The following is a 23,495-nucleotide window of genomic DNA, read 5'->3' as shown; positions in this document are numbered from 1 at the left end:
CGATGAAGTTTATGCTAAGAGATATTATAGACTTTAAACATCCGGAAGCTACTCTGGTAGTTAGAAATGGGGAGGAAAAATACTAGTGTAGTGGAGAATCATATAGTAAGAGGGTGGGCAAGCTGTACTCCTACTCTGCCTTCTATGTGCAGAATTTGCATAATATGCATATATGATGGAAGGATAGGTGCATTTTCTACAGCTGCTGGGTGCATAGTCTGTTTTGTACTAGGAGCCTATAGTTATTTTTACACATTCTGATTACAACATAAATAATATTTGCACTCTATATAATCCAGTGCAGGGTCAGACTGTAGATTAATTCCAGGGAGACCAAAATTACTAACTGGAGTTCTGCCTATGATTTCTTGTAGCCAGAATGACTCAGAATTAAGAACAAATATAAGGCACCATAGTCTAGATTAGTATGAGTCCTTGATTCTGAATTGGAATCTGAAAAGGAAAAAAGAATCCATGTCAAGCTGAAGAAATTAGGATGGATTTTAGATACTGTAGAGCTTCTTTATTTTAATTTGCAGTATTGTACATGCTTAAGAAGATTTTGTAAGCTCAGCAGTTCATTAGCTGTTGCAAATGAGTACCAGTACTTGTGTTAAGTCCATGTACACAGAAATAATTACTCTTAAAGTTACATTGAATAAATTATTTCAGCTCAACATATAGAACCAAATCCTGTCATCCTCACTCAGGAAAAGCTTCCTCTGAAGTTTGGCTTGAGAAGACTTCAGGTTTTGTCCCAGACTTTCAAAACGTAATTAAAAATGCTTTTCCTCAAAATATGTTTGATCTACTAACACCACATGAGTGCTTTCTGCAGGCGATTCCAGTCATCAACAGATTGCATTTGCTAGATGATGCTTTTACATTGGCAGAGTGAGTATAGTTTTAATCTCTTATAGAAAATTATTAATGTACTTTGATATTACACTGCTATATTTCACATTCCTATTTTGACTTTGCTCCTTTGTCTCCACAAATACCCTGTGAAGAAGACAGATCTCAGTAGGGGACTGTAGGACAGCTTAATAACCAGTAGGTCATCTAGTCCATCCCCTGGCAGAATAGTTCCTTTCTGTATCTTTTCTAACACTTTTCCCAGTTCATATTAAATGTTTCAACAACTTCCATCGGCAGATTTTTCTAAAACTCCCCAAAGAGGCACCCACCTCTAGTGTGCCAGGGAGTGCTCAATCTCCAGCTTTGCCCCAGGCCGTACCATTGCTCCACCCCTTCCTCCAAGGTTCTCACCCCTCCACCCCCTGCCTCTTCTCACTCTGCTCCATCTCTTCCCTCCCCTGAGTACACCTTGCCCTCACACCTTCCCAGAGCCTCCTGCATGCTGCAGAACAGCTGATTTGCAGAAGGCAGGAAGCTCTGTGAGGGAGGGTGAGGCGCTGATTCGAGTGCTGGTGGTGAGTGTTCACCACTTAAGACTCCCCAATAGGAACATTTCTTGATGTTAAGCCTACATTTTCTTTTTCCTACTTCATCCCATTGTTGCAAGCTATAGCCTCTTGAATTCAACAGTTCCTTTCAGTTCCTGATAATTAAGCTTCCAACTGCCTGTAGATGGTTATCATTTCCCTCCTTCCTTACTGACATGGACAGAGACAGCTCAGAGGGATGGTTTGCATTGACAAGTGCTGGAATTCTGCAGAAAAACATAGTATGACTTAAGTTACCTGCACAGCTCCCTAACCACACCAGCCCCACAGGAAAACTTCTTTGGATATCCAAGTCCTGCTGCAGGTGGGGGCATAAGTGTCACTGGAGCCATGTTGCCAGGGAGCTAAGAAAAACAGCAGGGAGCCCAGGAGTCCTTGGTTGTCCATGCGCTTCCCACAGATACTTAAATCAAAGCACCCCAACAACACAGACGGAACTCTGTGAGGGGAACCATAGCGTTTTCCTCTCCCCTACCACTTTCTGTATGGTTCCCACCAGAGGGCTCAGTCCGACCTATAATAAGGAATTTAACTATAATTATGTGGAATGGTGCTTTTCACATATGGGTTATTAAGGCAGAGCTTCCCATGGAAGGCCTTAGGTGGGCAGTCTGCAAAAGAGTGAAGTTTATCCTAGTATATACTGGTGCCACGCTACAGTAATTAATAACAATTTGAAAATATTCCTGAATTACTATTTAATTGTTTATATGCATTCTGGGTAATGTTTATTACTCCAAAGCAGTTTATAATGAAAAGCTGTTGTTAGATTATTTCAAAAAGTCAGTAAATGTACCGTATCTCTAAAATGCTATTACCTGCAAAATATAGAGGAAATCTTCACTTTATTTTATGAGGATGTTACGTGGTGGTAGTGGATGTGGGCCTCATCCTGCCAGCACAATTTAGTATAGTGTGCTTAATGTCATTTGTAGTCTCATTGATTCTTAGTAAAAGCCCTTGGCTCCACAGTATGGCTTTGTCTACACTCGCGGCTTCTTTGAGTAATATGCAAATGAGGCTGTGTGGAATATCGCCGAGCCTCATTTGCATATCTAATGAGACACCATTTTTTTTCAGAAGAGGCTCTTGCGCAAGAAGGAGCGTCTACACTGCCCCTTCTTGCTCAAGAAAAACCCTCTTGCACAATGCCGTTCTTCCTGAAAGGTAATAGGTGTAACGGCATTGCGCAAGAGGGTTTTTCTTGCACAAGAAGGGGCAGCGTAGACAGCTCCTTCTTGCGCAAGAGCCTCTTCTGAAAAAAATGGTGGCTCATTAGGTATGCAAATGAGGCTCGGTAATATTCCATGGTTAGCCTCATTTGCATATTACTCGCGCAAGAAGCTGCAAGTGTAGACATAGCCTATGTGTTTGCAGGATTAGACTCTTAAACTGGTCACTGTTGTATTATATTTATTCTCATTAGCTGTCTTCTTTCCTAGATCCCATAGTATCTGGATGTTTTTAATCAGTTATCTAAATAGACTGCAGTTCAAACGGGCTTAATCTGAATACATATGTTCAGTTCTGTATTTTTTAAAAAAAATAGGGCTGGATATATTGAGATTGAGTCTGCATTTGGACTAACAAAGTACCTTGCCAAAGAAGATCAACTGTTTGTGTGGTATACGGCATTGTCATACCTAATACCTGAACCACTGGAAAATATTGTGAACAAGTATGGAATATATCCATTTTTAAAGGTATCATCTTTGTTTTCCTAATATTGAAGACTCCAGGATGTTTAAATGACAAGATCCAACATGAGTCCTTTATAAGAGCTCAACTATGTACCATGAGGTGCATCACATTTCCATTGAAATTTTATTCAGCCTTTTTTTGGTATATTGATCAGTCAAAAGTATATGCACATGCATCACTTTTACAAAATGGGGGCCTAAATCCATGCAGCAACAACCACCACCAGTAGTATAGAATGGAAATATTGACTTGCATAGCAGTGCTTCTAGAGAACACCTTACACGTGTGATCTGTAATAGCTTCCAGCTTGTTTTAACGATCATGTCCTATATAGTTTAGGTACAAAATACTTCACATTGCCACTTTCCTTGCACGGTAACCTGGTGAGATTATTTGAGGAAATCAAGCTAACGGTTCCCTTATATAGTCCACAGTTCAGCAAGTACTTAAGTATATGCATAACATTAAACTCTTGACTAATGCCATTGACTTCAATGGGACAACTTACTTGTTTAAAGATAAATGTGTTTAAGTACCTTGCTGAATGTTTAATATGGAGGAGGCAGGGAATTTTTCCAAAGTTCTCCTTTCTGGGACTTGCTTTCTTATTTGTTCTTCCAGCATCTGAATTTAACCTTCTTATCAAGTTCCAAAATCTATCTTGTCTTCTAGGACTAAGGGAGCTGTAATGAGAACACAAGCAGTCCCCGGGTTACGTACAAGATAGGGACTGTAGGTTTGTTCTTAAGTTGAATCTGTATGTAAATCGGAACTGGCGTCCAGATTCAGCTGCTGCTGAAACTGACCGCCAGTTCTGACTTACATACAGATTCAACTTAAGAACAAACCTACAGTCCCCAGGTCAGCTGGTGCTGAAACTGATCAGCAGCTGATTCCAGGAAGCCCGGGGCAGAGCAACTCTGCCTCGGGCTTCCTGTAGTCAGCGCTGGTCAGTTTCAGCAGCGGCTAAATCAGGACCAGAGCAGCTGGGGTGCTGCTGGGTTGGTCCAGTAGCGCCCAGAGCGGCGCTACGGGACCAACCGGCAGCGCCCCAGCTGCTCTGCCACAGGCGTCCGGAGAAAAGCCTAGTCTGCTGAGGGGGGGGGGGGGGGGCGTACTAGCTGCACCCCCCCCACCCCAGCAGACCAGGAAGACGCGGGCGGCGGACCGAGACGCACTGCGGTCCCGCCGCCTGGGTCCTCCGTGGCTTTGCTGGAGACCAGCAGACCAGGAAGACAGGGAGCAAAGCCGCGGGGCGTCTGGGCTGTCCCGCTGCCGGCTTTCCCCGCGGCTTTGCAAAGCCTCGGGGAAGCCGGCAGCGGAGCAGTCCAGGCGCGCCTGGGTTGCCCCGCTGCCCGAGCCCCCCCCCCCCCCCCCGCGGCTTTGCAAAGCGGCAGGGGGGCTCAGGCAGCGAGGCAGCCCAGGCGCACCTGGGCTGCTCCGCTGCCGGCTTCCCCAGGCTTTGCAAAGCCGCAGGGGGGGGGCTCGGGCAAAGCCTGGGGAAGCCGGCAGCGGAGCAGCCCAGGTGCGCCTGGGCTGCCTCGCTGCCCGAGCCCCCCTGCCGCTTTGCAAAGCCGCGGGGGGGGGGGGGGGCTCGGGCAGCGGGGCAACCCAGGCGCGCCTGGACTGCTCCGCTGCCGGCTTCCCCGAGGCTTTGCAAAGCCGCGGGGGGGGGGGGGGGACGGACCTCGGGCAGCTTTTTTGCTCCGCGTCTTCCTGGTCTGCAGACCAGGGAGACGCGGAGCAGCTTTTCTCGCCCGGAGTACACGGGCGGCGGGTCCGCGAGGTCCCGCCGCCCGTGTACTCCGGGACAGCCCCATTCGTAACTGCGGATCCGACATAAGTCGGATCCGCGTAAATCGGGGACTGCCTGTACTGTGTGAGCGGTTCTGTGAAAATTTTGTATTTTGGACACTGACTCCAGTTTTCATGTTTTATTTACATTTTTTGTATGTTCCTAGAGTTCCAGTTTTAAAATCATCTGAATAAATGAATGAATGAATGAATACAGCAATATCATATCTAAATGAAAGTAATTTATTTTTCTCTTCTTTTAAAAGAAATATCTGTTAAGGAGAATGTTGCCGATATACCATTATTATGCAAATATTATTCGTCAAAATTTTAGTGCTTTGGCAGATGAGTTTGATCAGTAAGTATTTTTAATATAATTTGAAGTTATTTGATTTGATAAGGACTATATTGCAAACTCTCTGGATTGGGACCCCTCAAGTCCCTCGGGCGCTGAACCAGGGAGGTCCAGCCTGTAATACAGTACTATAAATGTGCATGATATGGGAATTTTTAAATGAAATAGCAGCAAGATGAGCTGACTCTGTTTTCAGAATTGGGGTTTTTTGGTAAATTTAATACTAAAGAATGATAGTGATTTAACAGCCCTGTAGCATTGTAAATCTCTGATTTGTTCATAGAACTTTTGCATCAGGTCAAGAAGGTCCTTCTACTTCTTTGTGCCTCAAACCTGACCAGACCACTTTTAAAGATCAGTGTGTAGTTCAGTTTGCAAGGCCAGTCAACTGTAACATCTCTGCTGAGACATGACTGTTAGGCTACGTCTACACTGGCGCGATCTTGCGCAAAAACTCTTTTGTGGAAGAGTTCTTCTGGAAGAGTCTTTGCAGAAGAGAGCGTCTATACTGGCATGTGCTTTTGCGCTAGAGATGTTCTTTTGTGCAAGAGCATCCATGCCAGTTCAGACACTCTCTTGCGCAAGAAAGCTCTGATGGCCATTTTAACCATAGGGCTTTCTTGCGCAAGAAATTCATGTTGCCTGTCTACACTGGCCTTTTCTGGAAGAGCTCTTGTGCAAGAGGGCTTATTCCTGAGCGGAAGCATCAGAGTTCTCATGCAAGAAGCCCTGATTTTATACATTAGAACGTCAGTTTACTTGTGCAAGAACACACGGCCAGTGTAGACAGGGAGCAAGTTTTTGCTCAAGAGCGGCCATTTTTGCATGAGATTGCGCCAGTGTAGACACAGCCTTATGGTGATAGAGATCAGCTCTCACAGTGGCAAGTGGCATATGTATACATGGTATGACAAGGTCAGGCCAGAGGACTACTAGGCTATGTCTACACTGGCACGATCTTGCGCCAGAGCTATGCAAATGAGGCTAAGTGTAGAATATTGCCAAGCCTCCTTTGCATATATGAGCTGTCTACACTACCCCTTCTTGCACAAGAAAAACCCTCTTGCATAATGCTGTTATTCCTGAAAATAATCAGAGTAGCGGCATTGCGCAAGAGGGTTTTTCTTGTGCAAGAAGGGGCAGTGTAGATAGCTCCTTCTTGCGCAAGAGCCTCTTCCACAAAATGGTGGCTCATATATGCAAATGAAGCTCCATGCTTAGCGATATTCCATGCTTAGCCTCATTTGCATAGCTCTGGTGCAAGATCACGCCAGTGTAGACATAGCCCTACAGAATGGGGAAAAGGGAGTCCATAAAAGCTAAAAAGCCAGCTAATTAGGGGCGGAGGGCTTCAGGGCAATTAGGAGCAGCTGGCAGGGAGCTGGCCCAGCAGATTGGGGCCAGCTGACTCCACTTTAGGCCTGTCAGAGACCTGCTGGAGGCCTTTAAAAGTCTTCCCAATGGGAGAATAAAATAAAAAAAGAGACAGACACTGCTATAGCAGTTCTAGAGCTAGAAACAGCAGGGGAGGGAGTCCCAGAAGTAATGACTGGGATCCCTATCCCAGAAACCAGCTGTAATCCCCAACCTCTGGCAACAGGGGAAGGCTGCTGCCCAGGGAAAAAGGGACTCTTGCCACAATAGACAGATAGGTTTGTGGTGGGACTAGAGTACATTTAAACATTTCTGTACCATAACTGCTGTTTGGTTATATCTTTATTATTTTATTTGCTGTTTCCTGAGATACATCATGGCTGTGTCTAGACTGGCGAGTTTTTCCGGAAAATCAGCCGCTTTTCCGGAAAGACTTGCCAGCTGTCTACACTGGCTGCTTGAATTTCCGCAAAAGCACTGATTTCCTACTGTAAGAAATCAATGCTTTTTGCAGAAATACTATGCTGCTCCCCTTCGGGCAAAAGTCCCTTTGGGCAAAACTTTTGCGCAAAAGGGCCAGTGTAGACAGCTGAGATTTGTTTTGCGCAAAAAATCCCTGATTGCGAAAATGGTGATCGGGGCTTTTTTGCGTAAAAGCGCGTCTATATTGGCCACGGACGCTTTTCCGCAAAAAGTGCTTTTGCGGAAAAGCGTCCATGCCAATCTAGACACGTTTTTCCGAAAATGCTTTTAACGGAAAACTTTTCCGTTAAAAGCATTTCCGGAAAATCATGCCATTTGATAAAATCAAGTTACAGTTAAAAATTATTCACTGGTATAATGGAAAATGTGTCTCTTTTTCTTTATTCCCCTTCAAGAATATATTTGGAAAAACTTATCAATACAGCATGTTGGCTGGGTCTCCAAGACTGCTTAAACCTATCTTCTGAACTTTACACTAAGTGGATGGAGAACCCTGACAATGAGTAAGAATTAACTATAATATTATAGATGTGTTTATGTAGGATTTAAATCAAATAGGCCATTTGAAGGGGGGAGGGATAAGCTCAGTGTTTGAGCATTAGCTTGCTAAACCCAAAGTTGAGTTCAATCATTGAGGAGGCCATTTAGGGATCTGGGGCAAATCTGTCAGGGATGGTACTTAGTCCTGTCATAAGGGCAGGGGACTGAACCTGATGACCTTGCAAGGTCCCTTCCAGTTCTATGAGAGAGGTACATCTCCATATATTAATATTACATGGGGCAGGTAGTGTAGGGAGGCTCCTTGTGCACTTTTTTCCTATACAAATTGGTAAGACCTAAATTGTAAAAACCTAAACTTGACTTTCATGAAGGATGAAGATTGTCTGTTCTGGAAACTGTTTAAGCACCAGACAGTATTGCCTCAATACTCACCTGTGACACAGGCACTTGCCCATACCAAAACAATTCATATGTGCTACTTAACAATTAACAGTTTTCTGCTATTACTGACCTAGGATCTGATTGGGCAAAGGGTTATCCTAAATTGGAGTCATCACATTGATTTTAATGGCTCTCTAAGAAGGTGTGTAAGCAGCATATGGTTGCTGTCTGCAGGCAAAATTGTAATAAGCAGTGTAGAACTTCCATTCTGCCATGACATCCATTCCCTTCTACAATGTTACGGTTGAGAATGTAAATGAATAAAAGGCAAGGAATTAAAAAAGAGGGTTTCCACAGGGACATTAACCCCGTTACACTGCATAAGGTACAATATGACTTTCATGGCTTCAGCAGTAATGTAAACTGTTACATATGGCATCGTGGGAAATTTTACAATTGCAGATGGCATTGCTGTGCGGGGAAACTTGACAGTTACAATGTTTTATTTTTAGTAGGTTTTTATTAAGACTGTAGATAATGTTAAAGAAATAAATCTATAGTTAGAACATACCGAGAAGCAACCTAAATGGATTTCACAAATGGAAATAAAAAACGAATGTTGAACTTTTATGTAATTAAATATCTCCTATATTTGTCAACAAAAGCATGTTAGAATTTTCCATTGCAGAAAAGCCCATATGGCATATGTTAATTCTCACTTCTCTTTCCTTCTCTCTTTTCTTATTTTTCTATACAATTGTGATAGTTTTGGCACTGGTGAGTCTCTGTTCTGTTTATTATCACTTTTATATTTGTATTTTATCTGTTCTAGTATAGTTATGAAATGTGAACAAAAATGTTGGCTATTTGAATATATGTTCCTACAAATCAGTGGCTAAGTCAGCTGAGCCTATAATATTTATACTAAAGTTCAGGGGAGGGAGCTAGGGTTAGGGTTAGGGTTAGGGTTAGGGTCAGCTTTCTAATGACTAACCACAAAACATTTATTTTAAAAGTAAACTGAAAAGCTTTAAAACGTTAAACACTATTTTGTATCCAAAATGGAATATTCTTATTGTATAATGACAGTTTCAAGTACTTCAGTTAAGGATGCAAGATTTTCTTCATTCTTTTTCCAGTTCCTAATTAAGGCTGATTTTGGCACAGACATTTTTACTACATTTCACACCAGAGGGCTACGTCTACACTGACAGCTTCTTGCACAAGAACTGTTTTGTGGAAGAGTTCTTGTGCAAAAAGTCTTCCACAAGAGCACGTCTACACTGGCATGTGCTTTTCCGCAAGAGATGTGCTTTTGCGCAAGAGCATCCATGGCAGTGTGGTTGCTCTCTTGCACAAAAAAGCTCTGATGGCCATTTTAACCATAGGGGCTTCTTGTGTAAGAAATTCTTGTTGCCTGTCTACACTGCCCTCTTGTGGAAGAGTTCTTGTGTAAGAGGGCTTATTCCTCGTGGGGAGAGGAATAACTCTTCTGAGTAACCTATCACTGAGTAACCTACTTCTTGCTATATCCACCCACACAAAAGCTTTTAAGTAGCAAAAGCAGCTATAGTCTACTGTATAGCTGAGAGTTTGTCTTGTCAAAAACTCCTAAACGGTAAGAGCTAAGACTGTCAGATTCGGTAAACCGATTCATTTTATTATAATTTGAAACAAGGTGGGGTTGGCTGTGTCAGGAAAATGGGATGTGACTGGAATGGGACTGTTTCTCATAAAACCATTCAAAAAAAGAGACACTTGCCACACAAGTGAAAGGGGTTGGTTGGTGGATGCTGTCTCTTTTCATTGACTGCTCTGACCCTGAGCACCTCACCTCCAGGCCCCATTAGAGTGGGAGGTGAGTGCTGAAGCTTCTTCCCCACCCCCATTCATATAGGAATATTGTTGGCTGTTCCCCTTCTTTAGGAATTGAGGGGGAAGTGCACTGTTTGCTGCATTCCTCTTGGCTGGGGAACACAGGAGGTAGATGAACCTGGACTTGTTCCAGCTGGGGGACATGTACTCCTCCCACAGCTGTGCCTGCTGGAGCTGCAGTGGCTATGTAGAGACTTGGCTTCATGCTGGCTATCATTAGAAAGGGCTGGGTTAGTCCTCTCTCCCTGGGGCAGCCTACATACTGAACCCTCATTCTTAGCCTCACTCCAGAGAAATAATTTAAATGAAACATGCACATTTTCATTTTATTTTTCCAAAAAACAAATTAATTGAGATAAGAAACACTGGGTAAATCTTCTAGTTATTAAAGGTGAGACTAAGGGTTGAGGGTACATTTCCGAGTGAGACCACCTTACTATCAACCTACAATGGAACTCCCAGTCTCTGGGTTGAGCCTGCCTCCCATTTCAGACATTGTGATCTGGTGCACTGGCTTACAACGCTATTCAGACTTGGCCCTTCTATAGCTGAAGACAAGAATTGGATAGGTCAAACCTAGCGGCACTGAAACCCATACATCAGGTCACAATGTCACTCAGCTAGAAGTGAGGGCGGTAATCAAATCTGTTTTAATAGCAATTGCTAAAATTTCACAGGCTTTATTCAAATTAATTATTTCTATCATCAGTATGACAGAATCTATTTCTTATTACTGTTTTATAAATATTCATCTTCCAGTCTGAAACTTTCCATGCATAGTCTTAAGTTCAAAATCACATTTTTTTAAAAACCTGAATTTCTATTTTTGAGTAAGGTAAAGTAAAAATATACTTGCTCTGATGTCATAATGAATAAGATCTTTTTTTGCACAGTTAACTTACAGGACATCTAGTTTTTAAAACTTTACATGTGGCCAGTCCTGAGTAAGGAATGGCTGTCATCTGCATTTGAGAAACAAGTGATATAATGAATCTATAAGTGAAGATTTAGATATGTTCACCATTAAATTTTAAGGAGGAAAAAATAGCACCCTGACTCCCTCCCTGATTCCACATCCCAGCCCTGTGGCCCATGCCTACATCCTAACTCCTGCCCAAACCCTGCATCCCTTCCCCAACCTCTTACCTTTAGTCCTCTTCATAGGTGGCCAGTCTTCAGTAAGGAATGGTTGTACCTCCCAATAGATGTTAATCAATCTGGAGTTAAAAATCCATTGGTTGAAATTTAGGGAGTCTTCTTGCCCCCTTTATTTGCTCTCTTTAAAATTTACTAACACCCTTGAATCACTTATAGCTTCATAATAGCACTTGTTTTTCAAATACCCCAGATGACAGCCATTCTTTACCGAGGACTGACCACATATGAAGTGTTAAAGACCAGCAGTCTTGTGAGTTAACTTGGTGCAAAGAAAGAAAGGTCTTATTCATTATAATACAATTCTATCGTGTCTAAAGTTGGTTGCCTGCCCCCTTGTTTCTCCTCAGATATTTTCCTGTCCATAGTGTTTCTTTTTTCCATTTAGTCCTATTCCTTTAGAACAAGGAATGAAATAAAAAAAAGCATATGCTAGTTTTAATGGTAAGTAATTTAACACAAAGACATTAGGAAATTAAAATGTTCAGAGTCTTATAGAAGTGGGCTCCTTCCTGACATAGGGAATCAACCAAAAATCCAGTTGATTCGAAGTGCTGGTAAAGTGCATAGAGATCCTCATATGTATTAAATATTTCACTAGAATAGTTGATATTGCTAACACCAAAAAGACTTGACACTCTGTGCTGTTTTAGTGATACTTTTGACTGTTGCAGAAGAAACAAATATTTTCACTCTTCTCTCAGCATGTAAAATGTAGCAGTAGGTGAGCCTGAAGGTGTTTAGGATTTGGGTTTTGTTGCAAAATTCATCATCAAAAAATGAAAGTGTGAGTAGAGGGAAAGAATCTGCTGTGTAGATAGGTGACCATTCTCTTTCCTCATCTTGCTTTCTTGAACCATACAGCTCTTTCCTTGAGGTTGATTGTGCTTTCTGATCACCTCCATTGTGGGGATAGGCTTCCAGAAGGCTTTTCTGAGGTGGTGTTTTCATGCAAATATGTGACATCACTTGACATAAGGATTATTTTGGTGAATATGAACTGTTTGCCCAATCATATTTAAAAAGCCATTCAGTTCACCTTCAAGCATCTCTGTTGTGGTATTGTTTGAACAATAAATCTAAAAGCGCTGTCCTCAAATCTGGTTGCTTTTCAGATTTTTGTTCTGTTGAGTGATCTTTTGTGATTATTTTAAATTGTAATTGGTGAATGTTATAATTTTCTGCCATAATTTAGCTACTTGTTTTCATTTGAGAGCAATATGGTATCAATTTACTGTTTTATTTTACAGGATTCCTCTCACTATTAAAAGAACTATCTGTTGTTATGGTGTTGCAATGGGAAGTGAGAGAGAATGGGAGTTTGCATGGAAGATGTATAATCATAATAATTCCACAGAACTAGATAAGAACATAATGCTCTCTGCCCTGAGATGCACCAGAGAGTCATGGTTGCTTCGAAGGTGACTTTGGTCAAATTATATTTTTAATGCATTTAATAGTAAATCAAGAATTTCTCACATCAAGGGCAAAAATAGATGTTAATTCCACAATTCCTAGTCTTAAAAATGGTTTTATAAACACTGCATCACTGAGTCCATAATCCCCATAATTACTATTTCTCAATGGCGTCAAAAAAATCTGTGCAGCTTCTCATTAAAATTATAGCGAGGCTGGATTCTGTGATCTGTTATGTCCATTTTGCACCACTAAGAAGTACAAGGTAGACATGCAAGCAGAGCCTCTCCCTTTTATTAGTGTAAACTTCATTGGTATAAAGCAGTGGTCCCCAACCTTTATGGGCTCCCGGGCGCCCAGGGGCGGGGCCACTCACGCGCCGGGCGCCCGGGGGCGGGGCCGCGCATCCTGGGGCACGCCAGGGCCGGGGACGCCCAAGCCCCTTGTGCCGTGGGCCCGGGGCTGGCGCCGCCGCCCGAGCTACGCGCTTGGGTCCGGCACCGGCGCCGCGCGCCCGCATGTGCCCCGGGGCTGGGGCCGCCCGAGCGCCACGCACCAGGCGCCAGTGCGTGTCACGCGCCTGGGGCCGGCGCCTCCAGTGCGCCGCGCGCCGGGGGGGCGGGGCCAGCCCGGGTTGTCGGCGGGCACCGCGTTGGGGACCACTGGTATAAAGCTTGCAGAGGCTGTATAGCTACCTCCTGTGGCAGCTACTCCTCTGGCAAAGGGGCATGTCAGGAGATGGAGGGGTATATTGTAGGAGAGGGTAGAGTGGGAACAGAAAAGACATGATAGAACAGAGCACTCATGGGCTGCTGTTCCACTATTCTGTGGTCATTTAAGGACATTGACACTTTTATAGAGTTTGTCCTCACCAGCTCTAACCTGCTCAGGCAGCATGTGTTCTGGGTGCTTCCCCTGCCTCCCTGGTGTCCCTCTCCTTCCTGAAACACAAGACAGGACTATGCAGCACTTTAAAGACTAACAAGATGGTTTATTAGGTGATGAGCTTTTATGGGCCAGACCCACTTCTTTAGATCAAATAGTGGAAGAAAATTGGTACGACCATATATACCAAAGGGATACAATCAAAAAGACAAATCTGATTTTAGAACAGAGAGGAGATGGGGGAGAAGGGGGCGGAGAGGGGGGTTAATGTCTATGAGGTAATGATATTAGAGGTGATAATTGGGGAAGCTATCTTTGTAATGGGTGAGATAATTAGCATCTTTGTTAAGGCCCATTCGTAAAATGTCAAATTTAAACATGACAGTTCAGAGGCTTCTCTTTGAAATCTTGTGTTAAAGCCTCTTTGAAGCAGGTTGCAGGTAGTCAGGTCATTGAGACAATGCCCAGGCTGATTGAAATGGCAAGAAACTGTTTTTTCTTTGTGAAACTGTCTGTTTTATGTGTATTGATTCTTTGGCAAAGTGTCTGATGCACGGACACTGTTGGCACATGATGGCATAAGTTATATTTCTGGAGGAGCAGGAATACGTGTTCTTGATCTTGTAACTGACATGGTTAGGCCCAATGATGGTGTCAGCAGAGTACAGGCAGTCCCCGGGTTACGTACAAGATAGGGACTGTAGGTTTGTTCTTAAGTTGAATCTGTATGTAAGTCGGAACTGGCGTCAGCCGCTGCTGAAACTGATCAGTTTCAACCGCGGCTGAATCTGGATGCCAGTTCTGACTTACATATAGATTCAACTTAAGAAACCCAGGCGTCCCCAAGTCAGCTGCTGCTGAAACTGATCAGCAGCTGATTCCAGGAAGCCTGGGGCAGAGCTACTCAGCCTCGGACTTCCTGTAGTCAGCCGCTGGTCAGTTTCAGCAGCGGCTGACTTGGGGATGCCTGTGGCAGAGCAGCCGGGGTGCTGCTGGGTTGCTCCAGTAGCGCGGCTCCTCGGCGCTACTGGAGCAACCCAGCAGCACCCCAGCTGCTCTGCCCCAGGCGTCCTGATTCAGCCGCTGCTGAAACTGACCAGCAGCGGCTGAATCAGGACGCCTGGGGCAGAGCAGCTGGGGTGCTGCCAGGTTGGTCTGGAGCGGTGCTGCGGGACCAACCCGGCAGCCCCCAGCTGCTCTACCCCAGGGGTAGGCAAAAAAAGCCTGGTCTGCTGGGGGGGGGGCACTAGCTGAACCCTCCCCCCCCCCCCCAGCAGACCAGGGGGACAGGAGCAAATCCGCGGAGCACGCCCGCAGCGGGACAGCCCAAGCGCGCCCGGGCTGTCCCACTGCGGGCATGCTCCACGGCTTTGCTCCTGTCCCCGTGGTCTGCTGGGGGGGTCCAGCAAAGCCACTGGACACCCCCAGCAGACCAGGGACACCAGAGCAAAGCCGCCGCTAGGGAGACCGGGAGAAGCTTTTCTCGCCCCGGAGGACGCGGGTGGCGACCTTACTACCTGCATCCTGCTTCAACGAGGCTTTAACACAAGATTTCAAAGAAGCCTCTGAACTGTCATGTTTAAATTTGACATTTTACAAATGGGCCTTAACAAAGATGCTAATTATTTCACCCATTACAAAGATAGCTTCCCCAATTATCACCTCATAGACATTAACATCCCTGGCTCATCCCCCCTCTGTTCTAAAATCTGATTTGTCTATTTTATATGTGTTCATTTTTTTGATTGTATCCCTTTGGTATATATGGTCATGCCAATTTTCTTCCATAATTTGATCTGAGGAAGTGGGTCTGGCCCACAAAAGCTCATCACCTAAAACTATCTTGTTAGTCTTTAAGGTGCTGCATAGTCCTGTCTTTTGTTTCAACAAAACCAGACTAACACAGCTACATCTCTACTCCTCTCCTTCCTGTATCTAAGGGTATGTCTATACTACCCCGCTAGTTCGAACTAGCGGAGTAATGTAGGCATACCGCAATTGCAAATGAAGCCCGGGATTTGAATTTCCCGGGCTTCATTTGCATAAGCGGGGCACCGCCATTTTTAAATCCCCGCTCGTTTGAACCCTGTGCCGCGTGTAGGCTTCCTAGTTTGAACTACCTAGTTCGTGCTGCGTGTAGCCGCGCGGCACGGGGTTCGAACGAGCGGGGATTTAAAAATGGCGGTGCCCTCTTATGCAAATGAAGCCCGGGAAATTCAAATCCCGGGCTTCATTTGCAATTGCGGTATGCCTACATTACTCCGCTAGTTCGAACTAGTGGGGTAGTGTAGACATACCCTTAGAGAGCAAGAAGCCAATGCATTTTTCGAAATGTCAGTCTACAAAGTCACTTAGAAGAATGTCAAAATGGGCCTTCTCTGTCTCTCAAACTAAACATTCTGCAATTAGAAATTAGTTAACAACCCTATCTGTGGCATGCATCCAGAGAAAATTCAGGTGACTTGCATCTGCCTTATGCATGTGGCAGCTACCAGTGGGCAGCCTCTGAGAACACAGTTGCTTTGGTAGCCATGTTGTCCTGGAGGGAGGGAAGCACTCCTTAAACTCAAGTGATTTCACAGAAATGCCACAGATCTACAGGATATCTTGACATTCCTCACTGTAGCATAAAAGCTACTCCCTCGCCGGAAGGGCAGATGACAACCATGCTCCTGACAGGATGAATCCATAGAATTTAAGATATTTTTTCATGGGGGAAAGGATAATTTGTCCCTAATATTTTCTGAGTAGTGTAAACATAAGGAACATGAATATGTCCTTATCCTGTGCAATGCTCTTTCTACACTGAGAATGTAAACCCAATAAGTAAGAGACAGTCAACATTTATATTTAACACGACCTTATAACATTCTGACAGCTCAAAAGGTCAATGTCTGTATATGTTCTAAACAGTTTTAATGTATTTTTCCAACAGATATTTGCAGTACTCCCTTAACAATTCATTTTCGAATACCACAGTCATAATCATTTCAAATGTAGCCGCTACTGCAATTGGCCACCGCATTGCATGGGAATTTGTAACAGAAAACTGGCTACTTTTAAATGAAAGGTATGGCAAGTAATCAAATGGTGTCATTCATCTTTATTTCTGTAGCTGTTTTTCTGATTCTCTTCTGTACCTTAAGTTTGAGTTGTAGAGCACTATTGCAGATGTTCCACTTCAGAGGCACCAGCATTTCCATTGTGGTTTAAATGACTTCTATATACAAAGGCTAGAATGATCAGAGACTCAGCTTCAGTTAAGGCACCAAAATAAGTGGTTGTGTTTTTAAAGAGCCCAACAGAAGTGGTGGGAGGCTCAGAGCCAGACACCTCCACCCTCAGCCCACTCCTGCACCCTACCTCTCACCCAGACTTCCCACTCTCAGTCCATTCCTGCACCTGTAAGTTACACTGGGTGCCTTACCAACCTTCCACCCAAACCCCCCACCTCCAGACTGCTCCTGTACCCTACCTTGCACCCCTGCCTCCTGCACCCATTTTGTCATCATGGGTGGTTGGCTGGTGGTCCTTAGATAGGTTTGTATTGATCAGGTAGGCCATGTGCCAAAAAGTTTGAGAACCACTGCCATAGAGAAATATTTTACAGGAGAATTACTTATAAACTACACTGTTCATTCTGCATAAAAATCTGCCTCACTAATTTTTACTCAGAATATTTCTTTAAATAAGGATGGTGGAGGGAGAGAACACAAAGACTATTAAATTTCCGTTTAGACAATAATTTCAGGATAATAATAGATGGTATATTTACCAGCATAATCAAAATGCTTCTCTTGCATTATATTACTCTACAGAAATAGAATATTGCTGCAGCTATTGAAAAGTATGGAAAATTTTGTCAATACAGATTTACAAATCCAAGAGGTAAGTCTCTTATATACCATCGGCTAAATAGCAGTGTGGATGTTGTGATTTCAGTGGAGACCAGAGCTAGCCTTCTGAGCTCAGACCCACAGGCTCCAAGCTTCAATATCTATTTTGCTATTTTTTTTTAGAGCACTAACTCAACCTAAGTGTATCTACATACTGAGGGGCTTACTCCCACATGCAATGTGGACAAACCCTTAAAGTTCTGGTTCCAGCCTGGGGGAAATTTCCCCCCAGAACAAACACTGCGAAGATGGCCGGAAAGCTGTTTTTTCTTCCGAGTGATTGCTCATGTCCATTCCATGTAGGTGCATGCACATGCATCATCGGAAATTTTTTCCCTTAGCAATACCCATTGGGCCAGCAGGGGAGCCCCCTGGAGCTAATATATACCTCTGCTGGCCCTCCATCTCCTCAGTTCCTTCTTACTGCTTGTAGATCCTGCCTCTGCAAGCACTTCTTAGCAGTTCTTCTTGCTGTTTTAGTAGTTCATTGTTCTTATCTAGGTTTTTAGTAGCTGTTAAGCATTGTATTTAGTGTTACTTAAGCACCCAGGCATGGGGCTAGCTTCACTTTCCCTGTGCGTTCGGCAGGGCATGTCCGGGCCTCAAGGCTTCAAGCCCTGCAAGAAGTGCTAGAAGCCTATGTGCTGCAGGGACCCTCATGCAGCCTGCCTTAAGTGCCTTGCAGAGGCCCACTTGTCTGAGGCCTGTTAGATCTGCAAGGCCTTTAAGCTGCCTACCAAGTGGGAAAGGGAGTCTCGCTTGAAGATTATCATGATGGAGGCAGCCTTACTCCAGACACCGGCATCTGATCCGGCACTGGCAACCCAGAGCACACTGGCTTTGGTGCGGGAAGCACCCAGCCACTCGCGTGCCTCCCTAGCACCACACAGGCCTCGGCACCGGACGCAGTCCCCAGTGTCCCAGAAGAAGCAGGGGCAGGTATCCCTTGAGGCATGTGCCCTCAAGTAGGGCACACAGCACCGATGGGCATGGCACCCAGACCAGAATGCTCAGATTGGCACCACTCTAGTCTGCGCCGACACATCAGCCTGGTGGGGATCTTCCTGGAGCCTTCCACTCCAGATACCTTTGAGGCAGCAAGATATTTGATGAAGTTAACCTCTTCCCTGACCTCGGCACCAGACCTGGCCACAGAGTGAGGATCTTGACGGCACCACCCTGAGGCCTTGGTACCTCGTGCCCCAGCTCTGGAAGCAAGAGGGCCCCATGGCCCTGCCCCGATGCCAGTAGCCTCGACCCTAGTCCTGGGTGTGGCACTGCCTCTATCCTCAGCACCAGCAGTAGCCCCACCCTTTCCCATGCACCAACACTGGAGTCAGCACTGGCACAGGGACCAGCACAGGGGCCTCAAGCAGCACCGACCACTATGCGATCAATGAATTCTCCAGGGAAGACATAGCTGTTGGTAGTGCAGTGCTGCAATCAATGATTCTGAACTCCAACCCCACCTGCCATGACGTAGCAGCTTGGAAGTCACCTGATTAGAATTGACGTGAACAAGCACTCCAAGAAGAAAAGACAGTTACCTGTTGTTCACGTCCATTCCAATACCTACCCTTCATCCCCACTGTCAGAGTAGCTGGCAAGAAGGAACTGAGAGAGGGTAGGGTTGACTGTGGTAGATATGCGTTGATATGCGTTGATACAGCAGCGCCACTCTAGGGGTCTCCACAGCTGACCCTACGGGAGCTGTTGGGGGGGAAGTTTCTGACACTCATGCACATGGCGCACATACACCTGATTGGAATGGACATGAATGACACATCTTGAAGAACACCAGTTACAAGAACAGGTAACTGTCTTTTACTATAACCTAGGCTATGTCTTCCCTGCAACAAAGCTGTGTGTGTGGTGGGAGGGGGGAGGGAGTTATAGTAGGATGACTTGCTCTTTAGCTAGCCCAGTGTAAAATCTTCCTTGATGCAAGGCACTTAAATGTTTACCATGAGGAACTAGGCAATGTCAGCACTACACCCCGTCTCTGGTGAATTTTGCCTAGTTTACCAACTAGTAAGACTACAGTGCCTTGTCTGCACTAGGATTTTATAGCAGAAGAGCTGACATGCATTAGTTATCCTGTAGTAAAATGACACCTCTTTTGGCAAGCCTATAAGTTACACTGGGTGCCTTACCAACCCACAGACTTTCCCAAGATCAGGTGAGTACCAAAGTGCTTTAAAGCCATCTTAGCTGTACAACACAGACTCTCACCCCAGAACTGTACTGTCTCTAAGGCTAGATCTACATGAGGGAAGAAAGTCAATCTGAGATATGCAGCTCTTCCTGCTTCTGTCTTTAAGTGACTCAGTTTTCAGCAGTGGTGGGCATTCCCATTCTGAAAATCATTCTCTTTAAGGTATCCCAATCTGAGCCCTCAAAAACTCTTTTCACTTTTGAACACTTAGGACACAGTATAAGAGCTTTGCAGAGCAAGCACCTTCCTAAGCTCACGTTTTAAGGTCAAATTCTGACTCCATTGAAGTCAAAGGCAAAACTCCCATTGAGTTCAGAGATATCAGGATTACACCCTAAGGCTGTGTCTAGACTGGCAAGTTTTTCTTCAAAAGCAGCTGCTTTTGCGGAAAAACTTGCCAGCTGTCCACACTGCCCGCTTGAATTTCTGCAAGAATACTCACTTCCTACTGTCTGAAATCAGTGCTTCTTGCGGAAATACTACGCTGCTCCCATTTGGGCAAAAGGGCCAGTGTAGACAGCTCAGATTTGTTTTGCACAAAAAAGCCCCAATTGCAAAAATGGCGATCGGGGCTTTTTTGCGGAAAAGCGCGTCTAGATAGGCACGGACGCTTTTCCGCAAAAAGTGCTTTTGCGGAAAAGTGTCCGTGCCAATCTAGACGCTCTTTTCCGTAAATGCTTTTAACGGAAAAGTTTTCCGTTAAAAGCATTTGCGGAAAATCATGCCAGTTTAGACGTAGCCTAAATGTAAATTTAAACCCAAATCTAAAAAAACAAGCTCTTTTCTAGACATTTCTGTCTAAGACATCTGTAGAAAGTGCATTACATTTTTCCACTCAATGTATGCGGTAGACTAACTTTTATGTGGTTTTTTTTTTTTTTTTTTTAGTTGCAGCTTTTTTATAATACTACACTGCACGAGGATCTAAGGATTTCTGCTACTGAAATGTTGCAGTTTGCAAAGTTTACAAATAAGGAAAGGAGAAAAGTCATAGCCCGATTTGCTGATTGGTTACGAAAAAATATAGATGACTGACTTCTGAAATCTGTTTCTTACCTGTATTAGAATGTCTTGCTAGCATTTTAATTCTGTTTCATGATTTAATAAAGAATTTAAACATTTGATTTCTAAACCAAAGATTCTAGCCATGAAGCCAGGCTGACGTGATTCACAATGGAAGGAGAAAATTCTACAGAAAAGATGCAATACAACTATTTGCATATTGCATCTATCTTTTTTCCAATTGTCATGATGCTTGAAAGACTTATTCTTAAATAAAGTCAAGAAAAATCTACAGAAACATTGGAGGAATCAGCTGTATGGTTAAAACACAGGCCTGAGAATTAGAAGAGTTGGGTTTTATTCTCTGTTCTGCCTCTGGCTTGTGGTGTGACTTTAGGCAAGTCATTTGATCACACTGAGCATCAGTTTTTGTATTTCTGAAATAAGAATAGGAAATAATACTTAATTTAAAGCAGTGTTATGGAATTTAAATTCATGAATGTTTGTGAAATGCTTTTTGGTCCTCAGAGGGAAAGCACTACAGGAATCAAAAACTTATTACATATTGGGTGCTTTTTCAGCTACACTTAATTCTTCATTAAAGAATTTGTAGAAGTTTCGCTTTATTCCTGCCTATTATTAGGTATAATAGAGATGACCTATAGCCAAGTTAAACTGAGGCCATTAACTTTAAAGCAAGTATATTAGCTTTTTGGCTAAAATGTATTAGTTTGTGGGTTTAGCAAATATGAACTCCTCAGACCATACAGTTTGTTCATTTGCACAATACATACATTATGAAAAAATGAAGTTGCACCACCTTTCCAGTAGTCAGAGAAAGTATATTATATTACCCTAGGGAAACGCATTGAGGAAGTAACAGGCAATGTTATAAAGGAAATAAAGAGCACAAAACAGAGCAATATCTAGGATTTCAAAATCAGAGTTTCCAAACTGGAAAATTCTTTGTTGAGTTCTAACTGCATATACAAGGAAACTGACAGGCTTAGCTTCAATGAAGGCCTATGTCTAAACTTGGAGCTTGGGGTTCAGTTCCCAGCCTGAGTGTGTACCTGTTGGTCTTGGGTATATACTCAGGGTGGGTAGCTCCTCCCCCACGGCTGGGGCTACACTCTATTTTTAGTACACTAACTGGATCAGAACTAGTGCAGGAGTGTCTCCTGGAGCTGGGAATCAGACCCCCAGCTCAAAGATCCTTAATCCCCTCTGCACATCTCCAGTGGTACAAAGTGTAATTAAAACTGCTGTCAGGCAGTACTGGGAGAGTCTGTCAACAGTGCAGGGGGGGAAGGGGGGGGGGGAGAGAGACATATTTACTGATGCAGCCTGCACTGTGCTAGCATAGGTGCTGGAACTAAGGGAGTGGGGGAGCTGCGGCATCGCCTGGCTTGAAGTGGTTTCCATTATATATAGGGTTTCCAGTTTAGTTCAATAGGCCTCAACATCCCTACTATAAAAATTGTTCTAGCCCTCCTGTATGCTAGACACATGCTGGTTTCCCCAGCACTCATTCCAGGATGGGGAGGGATTGGGAATGGTGTGCAATCTGTTACATTGATGATGAACAGCAAAGCAGCTTCTTTCTGGCGTGACTTAGGGATACTTCAGATGGATGCAGGGACTGATTTGGCCCCCAAGAGCCTGCATGATTGACATGAAATGGAAAGATAATGGCATGACATGTATACCACCATCTCCACAATCTCATTTCAGGATTTATATACCTAACTTACAACACTCACTATATCCAAACCATTGTCTTTCCTAGCAATTTGTAACCATTCTCCCCTTTTCTTGTTTACAGAAATGTTAGGTTTTTTACTGAATAAAATATTTAATTAAAATTATCAATGTGTAAATATTTACAAAACAATTGTAAATAAGAAAATATTTAAAAATCACTATTGATTACTTGTGTGCTTCTTTAATAACATATTCTTTATATCCTTACAGCAACAATATAGTGATTGATTTTCCTAGGATTTATACCTGAGTCTAAACAGCCGGAAGACTCTAAAGTATCTGGTGCCTAATGTTGACAGCCACTCAAAGAAAGGGAAGGCGAAACTTTTACCTCTTGGTTCTGCTTCTTCTTGCTTGAGCCTATGCCTAGAGACTATAAAGCTCTATTGGAAAAAGGTACGCAAATTGCAAAGCGTAATTTGTGTATCTTTTTCCACTTTTCTTCTGAAAGAGGCATTTCCAACTATTGGACCGTCTACACTGGGCCAAATGTTGGAGAAAATGCCTCTTTCAGAACATCTCTTCTTCCTTGTAGAATGAGATTTACAGGGTTGCTGAAAAAACGCATCTGCTTTTCTGAAATTTTTCTGGGAAAAGCAGTCTCTGCAGTCTAGACTTACCCTGAGAATAGATAGTCAAAAACATGTCTTAAGAATGTATCCCTTTTCCAGCTAACTTTGTTTGAAATAACTGTAGAGGCACAATAGCAGGGAGAGAATTACTTATATTTGTTCAAAGATTAAAATAACAATATGGTCTCTCTAATACTAGCCCTGCCCTTTCAGCCTTCTGCCATAACCAATATCTTCTATGAAGCAAAGAGAAACCTAAATTACTGATTCCATTATGGACCCAGGCATGCTTACTTGCTCTTTATAGTTGTCCCAAACTCAACTTTTTGCATCTAGTCCATTTCTCAGATTTTACTGCAGTATTGTTTTACAAATGTAGACTACTAAGCTGCTGCTTTCTTCTCAGTGTCTCAGGGTATGTCTACACTACAGCACTAATTCGAACTAACTTAATTCGAATTAGTTAATTCGAACTAAGCTAATTCGAACTCGTGCATCTAGACCTAAAAACTAGTTCTAATTAGTGTTTTGCTAATTTGAACTAGCATGTCCACATTGAGTAGACCCTGAACCGAAGTTAAGGCTGACCGGAACCAGTGCCGGCAGAGCATCAGGTTAGGACTTAGAGCGTGGAGCTGCTGCCTCAGGCTAGCCGAGGGC

General features: G+C 43.8%; 1 protein-coding gene across 1 annotated transcript in view; it reads left to right on the top strand.

Moving 5' to 3' along the window:
- LVRN (laeverin) overlaps positions 1-22,422 on the top strand; it is a 71,417-nt gene extending 48,995 nt beyond the window's left edge. The window contains exons 13-20 of the mRNA XM_014579229.3: positions 839-894; positions 3,016-3,169; positions 5,228-5,319; positions 7,569-7,676; positions 12,336-12,506; positions 16,322-16,456; positions 17,205-17,274; positions 20,386-22,422. Of these exons, the coding sequence (XP_014434715.1) occupies positions 839-894; positions 3,016-3,169; positions 5,228-5,319; positions 7,569-7,676; positions 12,336-12,506; positions 16,322-16,456; positions 17,205-17,274; positions 20,386-20,532 (933 nt within the window). The 3' untranslated portion in view covers positions 20,533-22,422. The remainder of the gene's footprint in view (positions 1-838; positions 895-3,015; positions 3,170-5,227; positions 5,320-7,568; positions 7,677-12,335; positions 12,507-16,321; positions 16,457-17,204; positions 17,275-20,385) is intronic.
- The last annotated feature ends 1,073 nt before the right edge of the window (positions 22,423-23,495 follow it).

Source organism: Pelodiscus sinensis, chromosome 6 (assembly GCF_049634645.1).
Source record: "Pelodiscus sinensis isolate JC-2024 chromosome 6, ASM4963464v1, whole genome shotgun sequence".
Lineage (NCBI taxonomy): Eukaryota > Metazoa > Chordata > Testudines > Trionychidae > Pelodiscus > Pelodiscus sinensis.
The sequence above is the reverse complement of the archived record's forward strand: the minus strand, read 5'-3'. Positions and strand labels throughout refer to the sequence as shown.